The 10,926-nt window shown below is 37.1% G+C and overlaps 1 protein-coding gene across 3 annotated transcripts in view; it reads right to left on the bottom strand.

Annotated features, from left to right (window-relative positions):
* LOC107717934 (B-cell lymphoma 6 protein homolog) overlaps positions 1–10,926 on the bottom strand; it is a 30,857-nt gene that overhangs the window by 5,433 nt on the left and 14,498 nt on the right. For 2 of the 3 annotated variants that reach the window (XM_016524837.1, XM_016524838.1), the window contains exon 1: positions 4,088–4,142. In XM_016524837.1, coding sequence (XP_016380323.1) covers positions 4,088–4,118 — 31 coding nt within the window. In that variant the 5' untranslated portion in view covers positions 4,119–4,142. Of the gene's footprint in view, positions 1–4,087; positions 4,143–7,488; positions 7,582–10,926 lie in introns of those variants that run through there. The other variant, XM_016524839.1, reaches the window with a different exon arrangement.

Here is a 10,926-nt window from a genome sequence, read left to right as displayed (position 1 = left end):
CGTTAAACATGCAGACACCATAGGGTCTCCCATCTCTGAAAGTCGCTGCTCGTCCAGGAATGTTTTCCAGCACCTCATGGGGTCTGTAACTGTGAACGTCTTGAGGTAAAAGCAGGGGACTGACCAGAAAGTCCTCTCTGTGAAGTTTGATGGAGGAGTCACTGCATGGAAATATGGAGCAAATTAAAAACATCTGCTTTCTGACATTCAAGTATAGCACTTTCAACTTAGCATGTTGTATAATTAAGGACTTAGGTGAAATTTATGAACCCAGGAAAACATACCTGGACTTTATGAATCTGTGGCAGGTGTCAACAACGTGGTCCATCTGTAAATAGATGGCTGTGTTCATGATGGCCATGATGAGGCTCTCCTTCAGTGTGAGACGTGAAGTGTACATGAACTCCAGAAGGATTGCGAAACCCTCTGGGTCGACCTTCGGGTCCAGACTGATGGCGTTCAGGTTACATTTGTGTGAATCGGTAAAGATTGAGTAGAAGAGCCCACTGTGGAGAAATTATGATTTTAGTATGCTTTTTGGGGTCACAAATGAACATATTTCCACTACAACAAAGCATGCAACAAATCCAAATAGTCTTCCGCACCTGCATGCCATAAGGACCGTTTTGTGTGCTCGAAACTGTTGTCTGTTGACCAGAATCGTGACATCTGTAAGGATATCTCTACTACGCATTCGGTTCAGGTTGAGCAGAACATCACTTGCATGACGCGTGAATTGGATGCAGCTGTCGGCTGCACAAGCCATGTTTTCGAGATCTGTTAGGAAACAAAGTGAACCGTGAATGATGTAATCGGTGCTCACTGAACAACATGCGCTAAAATCAGAAAAGTTGGGTATTATTCTTACATCACAGAAATTTTTGAAGCTCATATTAGCTGTTTAAAAACTTCAGAAAAAAAGGCAATGCTGTTATTCTTGGCTTTTTTTTTAAGGAGGTATGTCAAAACATCTATTAAGAATATAGTTTTAATCCTGTTATGCATCAAAAATTTGTCAATGTGTACCTCCTCTGCTTTTCTTTTGACAAAGGAACACAAAAGGAGACGTTATGGAGAATGACAGCCTCAGTCGCCATTCACTTTTATTGCAACTTTTTTTGGGATACAATAAAAGTGCATGGTGACTGAGGCTGTCATTCTGCCTGACATCTTTTATGTTCCACTGAAGAAAGAAAATCATTAGGGTTTGGAAAACACGAGGGTGAGTAAATGATGACAGACTTATCATTTATGGGTGAACTATCCCTTTAATCTGTAAATCAATTACATGTATAGTTCTCAAAGATGCCGCCAAATTTCCCTCTCTCTCCGGTAGGTGGAGTCAAATGATGCAAATATTTAGTTAGAGAACTGACGTCCATCCACGTGCAGTTCTGTCAGGTCTGAGAATCATTTTTCTTCCCACCTAAAATGATCTTTTATCTGACAGCATTATCCTTCAAGTTCACAGTTGTAATGAACTTTTAGGCACTTTGCGAGGGTAATCATCACTTTTCATCTTAATATGTATACCAAGTTCACTGAAATGTGCATTTACACAGTGCTTGCCTTCTGAAGAAAATTGCTGCTTTCCCTGCGATTTTAAAGTCGTTGTGTGGAGAATAAACTAGAATGAGTCATGGGGAAATGTCGTTAGGCTGTTTATTGCAGTAGCTACTGTGGACCGATACACTTCACTATTGAGGAATGAGTGTAATAAGAGACTAAGTGTAATAGTCAACCAACGCACCCCAAGAATTATGTTAATACTGTAGAAGAGTTTATATTTTTAATAGATTAATTTTGTGACCACACATTTTCTGCTTTCCAAAGTTCAGATAATGAACGATCCACCACAGACGGTTCTCCCAGTCACATCTGGCGCCTTGACACAAATTTAGTTTCACTGGACGCCTTTAAATAGTTAGGCGAACATTTCTCACATGTTGAACATTAAGTATTAGAGATTCTGTTTCCATCTGAGCCTCCATAACATCAATATCCCCGACCGCGCGCTGTCATTGTGCCAAAGCAGCTTAATCAGCCTATGACTCTTGTAATGCTCTTGTGTGAGGAGGCAAACGCGCAGATGACCGGGAAAGGGATCGGGATTTTAACCACTGGACAAACAAATAAAAATCACACACACACACACACACACACTAAGAAACCCACCATAACACCTGAATATACCAGCTCTTCAGAACCCCTCTGAAAATGTTTTCTCCTGACCCGAATAACTTTTGTAGCCACTCTGATTTCATGTTCTGAACAGCTAGTTTTATTCCGTCGATTCTTTAAGAGATCTAAAGTTTTACGTCCACGAGATGTCATCCAGAGACCGTTTTGACGTTCAGCGACGCAAAACGACACCGACAACACCTGCAACTCGCATATCAAGTCATATTTGGCATTTCGCCGGCATTTGGCGATCATAAATCACTATAATCGTATAAATAACGTCAACTTCTCACGAACACAGAAAAGTATCATATGACAGAGCACACGCGCTCTCTGTTGAGCTCTTATTTGTCTCGCATTCTTGCTCTCAGTTTCCATCTTATTAAGCGTTAAATCTTATTTAACACTTTTACCCTATGTAACTGAACGCCATGAAATGTGCTCACTCCAGGAATAGAGCCCGATCCACAACACGCAAACAGCGGACAGAGATGTATGAGCCACTCGCTCAGTGCCAAGCAGCACTTTAATATAGATTATGGCATTTCGCCGGCATTTGGCGATCATAAATCACTATAATCGTATAAATAACGTCAACTTCTCACGAACACAGAAAAGTATCATATGACAGAGCACACGCGCTCTCTGTTGAGCTCTTATTTGTCTCGCATTCTTGCTCTCAGTTTCCATCTTATTAAGCGTTAAATCTTATTTAACACTTTTACCCTATGTAACTGAACGCCATGAAATGTGCTCACTCCAGGAATAGAGCCCGATCCACAACACGCAAACAGCGGACAGAGATTTATGAGCCACTCGCTCAGTGCCAAGCAGCACTTTAATAAATATATAATTATATATAATTTTAATCTATGTCTGTTCATCCATATATACATCTTTCTAATATGCTGCATTTCTGGCGAGAACTTACAATTTTTTTCAAAATGAAACACTGAACACACTGGCGACAAATAACAAATAGCTATATATATATATATATATATATACACACACATTTAAAATGAAAACACGAGTACTGAGACACTTGTGCAGGTCTGCTGCGCTCGTGCTGTTACAAGTGACAGCTACCGCAGAACGATACAAACTTTTCTATTGCAACTCTACTGCCAAACACTGACAGATTTTGCTGAAATACTATAAAATGTAACACTTCATGAAATTTGACCAAAAAAACAATAATGACAATATCAATGGTGACATTAATGTGTCTCTGCGCTACAGAAAAAAATAATAAAATAAAAAACAAATGACAAACACACGCTCAACGACTGTACAAACAAATCAGAAACCATCTCTAAGCTTGGGATGTGATTTATACCAGCATATACGCACTGAAAACACAATCAATGTACACGGCTTCTGGCACAGGACAACAAAACCAAAACGCCTAGAGAAAGAGCGAGAGAGAGTGCAAACTCCGGTTTCCGAGCGAACTCCGGGTTTTAAAACATGCACTGAGATAAAGAGAGTGAAATCGTCGGATGCCTCGGTTAACGCTTCTATCTTTGAATTTGACCACGCACTACACAGTCTCTGGTTTATAATCTTAACCCCCATGTGCAATTTAGTCAACTTTGAAAGCTGTCTTGTTCGGGGGGGAAAAAAACGCGCACCGCGTCTGAATTTTCACTCCTCTGCTGCCTGCACATTTACAACCCCACGGACTGAAGGAGCAGTGTGATTCATGCAGGACGACCTAAACTGTCAAAAGTATTTCCACTAAGACAGACCCACTACATAAACACTCTGCTCTAACAACTGTCCGCAAAAACACCTAAAATCAGCCGAGATAAACATTTAACCATAAAATCCAATAAAACAGCCTAATGAACATGTGTGAGTAATGGCAACAGCGCGCCAGAGGAAAAGAATGTAAAAAAATCACCTGGTAGTGCTTTCCTAGAAACTTCTTGCATCACCACTTCTAAGAACCCCAGTTCTAAGAATCAGGAGAGCTCAATTCTCGGAATTTGAGCTGGCGACCATACCATTTTTAGAAGACAGGGGAGTGTGATGTTTTGCCGTAAGTTTGTATTTCTTCACTTATTGTCAATATTTTATTTCCACACTGTTACACTTTAATAATTAGCTACAATGTTTTTGAATTAGATGTTTAAAATGTAAATTAAAGCATCGAATTAGCGATATGATCGAGAAAAATAGTTGCATTCAGTGTTTAATTCCTCCTTCCTCATGGACGCGTCCAGACCGAGACGGTCACGTGGCCAGAGAAAGTGGCTTACGTACGTTGTCTCTTTAGCCCAGCCTCAAAATACTCAGAACTAATTTGCTATTCCATGACATAAGCAAAGTGTCCATTCGTTGCCTTTCCCTGTATTAAACCCACGGCCATAACCTAGTCTATACAGAACATATCTGGAGCGCTTATTCACACGGACACATTTTGTTTATTTATTGTGTTTTTCTTTTCTTTTTTTCTCAGTGATATTTTTTCCCTAGCATGTTATCTCTTCAGTGCCGTGGACCTGCTGGCCAGTGTGCATACGGGTTTGTTTGACCGGGATTATATATACGAACACTGAGACATTGTGCTTGAATACTGGCTTTATTTCACATCTGGAATGTCGTGAATTTATTAGAATAGTTTACTTTGATTCTAACTGCTTTGTTCTCGTCGTGGTTTGTCTATTTAACCGGTAGTAGGATACTGACGAACTGCCCTTAGTAACGATTATCTGGTAGATTACATGTCGATAAATGTGTTTGGAAATCGATTTAAGTAATTGTGCTTGAGAGGAATATTGATGAATAGCCTACTTCTTAAAGCGCTGTTAATAGCCACTTCGTTTCGGAATTGTGCAATATTAATGGTTTAACTGTCAGGAGGCAGCTGAGTTGAAAGTAGAGCCTTACAGCACCGCTTAGTCTGGTAAAGATGCCAGTGACAGGCAGCAACTGACTGACGAATTAATCTAATTCTTACGCACAGCTCCGCTTTACTAAACTATTTTTGTAGAGCCGCGCGTTCTGTACGCATTAATTGATGTCAGATTCTCTGCTGTTGAAGTATTCATATCCGTCACGCTTTAAGTCAGAAAGACGGCAGCACACAAAAGCAGCAGTTCGTACAAAAACACTTGTTGTTTATAGGCCCACGAATATGATGTTATTATTGCTTAATTACACGTGGTGCGGCTGATTTATTTTTCATAACATACGTTGTGCTTAATGTTCTGAGCAAAAGCTGAATATCATTTTATAAACTATTCTTTAAAAGTGTCGAAACTTATATGGCCACTTGAACACGTCAATTGAAATTAACCTGCAAATGTCAGCTCATGTTCACAGGTTAACCACAGGCCGCCGTTTAGTAGCCTTTAGGTCACACATGCATTTTAGTATTTTTACACCTTCTTTTCCAGACAATGCTGCAAAAATGAAATAATTAAAAGTAACAAAAGCTCTGCATATTCTGACACACTCTTCAAAGTTTCACTCGTCTTTAAGTTAGTTATTTTTATTGATGCATTAATGCCATCTATTGTCGTTTATTCTGTCATCTGGTGAGACTGTGTTTTTGAGAAGCATCTGTCAGAAAGCATAAGGAGGAGACGACGTTTTCTTTAGCATATTCTCTTCCTCTTCCAAGCGAACACGTTTTTTCCTCGCATCTCTAATGTACTAAACGCGTACAGTCAGCTCTGCTCCAAACGCACGTCAGGCGTTGTGTTTTTCATCAAACTGCAAAAAACACTCGCAAAATCTATGTCTATAGCCTCTTTAAAAGTCTAGGACGGTCTCTGAGTTTTCACATTCAGAGACAGCAGTAGTTAACTGCATCCCTTGAGACACAATATCACCTCATTAGAATTCCTGCTAATAATAATAAAAAAAAGTAGTTAAATTGACCCATCGGATTCAGTGGATAAACAGCGGTCAACATGAAGAATGTATACGTCTGTTATTCAAAGTTCGGTTAACACTGGCTTCGATTTGTGTGAAAAATAGACACTTCTGTTTTTAGCACACATTTTTACCATTAGCCTATTTTTTAGCAGATATTGTTTTTGAAGATTAATTACATGTTCTTGCTCTCAGGTGATTTATTATTATAAGGTAAAGTGCTAAGTAATACTGCTGAACAACATGAACTTAATATGTGAATATTCCCGGGGGCAGTTTATAATCTCACATTGTTATTGCTGCTGCAAGTAATTATATTAGTATGTATATACATGGATAGTAACATGGATTCTGGAATTCAATGAACTTTTCCTCTGGGTTGTACGTTTTGGCTGGCTTGTAGTTTTGGAATTTGTTTTGCTCTGGCCATTTTTACATCTCAGGCCTGTTTGCAGCACAGCACAGGGAGTAGATTTTGACATGATGTTCTTTCATGCTGGTGTGTCAGGGATGCAGTTAACTACTGCTGTCTCTGAATGTAAAAACTCAGAGACCGTCCTAGACTTAAAGAGGCTACACATAGTTTACATTATAGTCATGATGAAGATTGCTTGTAAAATTGTTACTGTGGAAAAACGATCAAAATTAACTGCGCAGAACAAGTTTTATACTATTAAAAGACTTTTCCTGCTCCACATCGATTTTGCCTTTTACAAAAGGTGTTTATAATAATCATATGATATATTTGTTACTTGCTCTTGTGTATTGTATATAGTTTTTTAAAATTCCTGTAGATACATAATGACAATGATAATAAAATAGTTATTACTGATGTCAAGTCTGTGATTTGCTTTTTCTCTAAGTTCTTATGTGGCATATATGTATGTGTTGGCATTTATCTATTGAGACGTGAATACATAAGCAGAAAATATGAGCTCAATATTCATAGTATAGAGGGAGGAAGAACTCGCTTTTTTATTTTGACACATTTTCAATGTGTCATAATCACTTTTACTTCTGTACTGTAAAGCTAACTGTTACTGGACAGCTCTGACCTACATATGCTAGTTTTTACATCACCTGTCTTAAGTTTGAGCAGTCAAAATAATTATCATCAGTATAGTTGCATGTTTTATTTTTATTTTGCATTTCTACCTTATAGTAGTTTCTTTTTAGTTCTTCAAGGAAAACATTAAGGGGAACTGCAACAAGTACATTTTAATATTTTTGGGAAATGCAACAAATAGAAGATTTGTAGTGTGTAACAAAATACTGTTGTAGAAAGGATGACTGGAATTAAAAATCAAGCCACTTGGCGAAATCACTGGATCTTTTCAAACTTCATTACTTTATTCACTTCAGATTTACTCAGCCAGGTTTGAAACAACGACTGCTGAGTGATTCGCTTTCTGACTTGCTCACCTGGATAACTTAGTTTGTGGCTCCAGTTGGGGGGAACTGGTCCGTCCTCCCTTGAGCCGTTTATACCCTGACACAGAAGGAGCGTCTGTTGGGCTGTGGTGGAAAAAAAGGAAGAATTTCAGTGCGCATGTTTTTCCCCCTAACAGATCCATTGCTTTTGGCTGGGTTTAGTTGGTGCCTCTGTACTTTTTGTAGCCTTAATATTCTGCTGATTAATTTGTCGTCATAAATGACAGATTAAGGCTTATTGATTCTGATACCATGAAGACCAAAAGACACAGTATGTTCATATATAATGTCATCACGTACTGGACCTTAATTTGTTATCAGTTTCATTGATACACTTTGTCTGTTTATGACCTAATTGAGTGTTGTTTAAATAGGCCCACATCCATATATGCCCTTTATCTTTCAACAAAAAATTTCATACTTAGAAATGCATGCATCAGGGCAGAAAATATATTATACATATTTAATCAAAATGTCTTGGCAGAAAATATGATTAACAACTGTACTTAAAGGGGTTTTCTTTTTCTGCATGTGTGAAGAGGTTTGGTATTTTTATAAACAAATCAGAATGTAAAGTGAAGAAGATCAGGGCCCGTATGTATAAAGTATAAGCTTTGACAAAAAAATTCTTAGTAAAAAGTTGGACTTTTCTACGTGTAGGAGACTTTAAAAGAAGCTAAAAGCAACTTTCAGTCAAGTCTAAGACTGATTCTTAAGTGTTGACTGAGGTGACACTTAAGTGTTGTGAACTAAGGACTACAATGATGTCAACACAAAATGGCTGACCTTAACCTCTGAATCAGCCAATAGTGAGCCTGCTCATGTAAAGTCACAGCAGCACAACACCAATCATTTAATGTAACTACAATAAAATCATTTAATTAAGACTGAAATATTTTAATTTAAATGTATTTTTAAATGCTTTGCATTGTGCAAAATTATCACACATAATTACTGATGCTTCGTTTTCTATTGGTATGTCTCCTCGTTTACAGTTGGAGCAATGATGTGAACATGAGTTCCATCAATGGCTTCAACAACTCCATGAAAGCCCACAATCCTCATAAATGTGGCTTGCTTTTGCAATATGGTTTGGTGGTCAGTTGGAAAGTCAATAAACTGCCATATAGTAGTGGCCAAAAGTGATGTCTGGCCTAGGAAATTTGACATCTTCACCCTTAATAAAAAAAAATAAACTAAAACAAATCAAAAAAGATTTTGTAAGCATATTGCATAGCCAGTTGTTTTATTTGTGATAATAATGCAATTAAATGTTAATAACTTATGTTGTAGTCAGTGTGCTATTGTTGCCAATTTAGTGATTTTGTCACTCGATTTAGTGACTTCCTCATTTCTTTAGAGACTTTATTTTTTCAAAAGCCTATAGCAACAAAACTAATTTCTTGGACAAACCTTATCTACATTCCGAGACTCTCCCATGATGTGATAAAGGCGAGTTCACTGATCTATATAACTATAAATATAGATCAGTGAACCCACCATTATGAGGTCATCGAGCAACATTAAGTGACCAGTTAATTGAAAGCATTGGCAACACTGGTCAGTGTTTTTTTTTTGTCCTTTGTATTTTAATGGTTTAAGTGAAATGTGGGGTCATAAAAATAAAAAACTTTTGGCCACTGTTGTGTTTGGTGGGGTTAGTGGCACAATTTGTAAGACCTTGCTTACAGTGTCATCACCGGTGCATTGCTGCATTTTTCCAATTTTCCAGCCAAAAAAAAAATTAATTACTACTTTCATTTCTGCAGTTAGAGCATTGACTTGTTGAGTGGAAGAGGTTATTAAATTTCTTTATCAGTTACAAAAAAGAAAAAAGAAAAGACTTTTTGATCTTGATAATCAAGTTTGTATCGTTTTATCAACTCCATATCATCATATAACTCCAATATGTCATATCTTCGCTGGAAAGTGTTTGTCTCCTCTTTGCTGCCATCTTGTTACTCCTAACACTGTAAAAAATGACCGTGAATTTAACGGTAAAAGACTGTAAAAATGCTACAGTAAAATCCTGTTAAATGGTTAACGGTAAATTCCCCTACTATATACGGTGAAAAACTGTATTGGACATTACATGTATTGGACATTAATTTTACGGTAGTATACCGTATTTGGAAGTGAAAAAGACCGTATAATTTACAGTGAATAACCGTAAATTGACATTCCCAGAATTCCCTGCGTTACATTTCAAATTTGATGTTCTTTTGTTGAAATAACTATGTTTCTTCTTAGTTTTTTCTTATCAGTTTTGTATATTAGCGTTGTGCGTTACACCTAATGTTGTTAAATGAATGTTTATTGCATTATTTCAGTGTTTAGCGTTTGTGTGAATGACACTGTGCACCTTCTATACATGTTTTATTTAAAAGCTGCTTGTGATGGGCTTTGGTTCATCACGTGACTTTCTCATCACCACCTGCATTTGGTGGATATCAGTGGTAAAATCAAAACATCACTTTTGGCCACTGTTGTGTTTGGTGGGGTTAGTGGCACAATTTGTAAGACCTTGCTTACAGTGTCATCACCGGTGCATTGCTGCATTTTTCCAATTTTCCAGCCAAAAAAAAAATTAATTACTACTTTCATTTCTGCAGTTAGAGCATTGACTTGTTGAGTGGAAGAGGTTATTAAATTTCTTTATCAGTTACAAAAAAGAAAAAAGAAAAGACTTTTTGATCTTGATAATCAAGTTTGTATCGTTTTATCAACTCCATATCATCATATAACTCCAATATGTCATATCTTCGCTGGAAAGTGTTTGTCTCCTCTTTGCTGCCATCTTGTTACTCCTAACACTGTAAAAAATGACCGTGAATTTAACGGTAAAAGACTGTAAAAATGCTACAGTAAAATCCTGTTAAATGGTTAACGGTAAATTCCCCTACTATATACGGTGAAAAACTGTATTGGACATTACATGTATTGGACATTAATTTTACGAGTTAAAACCGTAAAACCTAAAACGTTGCTACCGTATTTTTTACGGTAAAATTCCGGCAACCACAGCTGCCGGTTTTCTACCGTAAATTTTACAGATTTTTTTTACAGTGTAGGTTAGGAGACCTCTTCAGCTCTCTTAAATAATTTAGGAGCTGAGACCTAGTCTTAACACTTAGGAACCTTTATGAATCACTCTTATTCTTAAGTCTAGGAATAAGAGTAAAATTGTCATTCTTAGAATTTTGACTAAATGACTTATGACTAAAATTTTAATCTGAGCGGCTTTATACATACGGCCCCAGGTTTGTATTTATCGTTTTTCCTACTGTTCATCTATGTCTCAGTCTTTTTGGGCTTCAGTGGTGTCTTGATTTCTGCTTTGCATAATGCTAATGCAAACATATGATGTAATTATATGTATTGTGAGGGGAATATATATATATATATATATATATATATATATATATATAT

The sequence above is a fragment of the Sinocyclocheilus rhinocerous genome, unplaced genomic scaffold, assembly GCF_001515625.1.
Source record: "Sinocyclocheilus rhinocerous isolate Xijiao unplaced genomic scaffold, SAMN03320098_v1.1 scaffold2558, whole genome shotgun sequence".
In the NCBI taxonomy this organism is placed as follows: Eukaryota; Metazoa; Chordata; class Actinopteri; order Cypriniformes; family Cyprinidae; genus Sinocyclocheilus; species Sinocyclocheilus rhinocerous.
The sequence above is the reverse complement of the archived record's forward strand: the minus strand, read 5'-3'. Positions and strand labels throughout refer to the sequence as shown.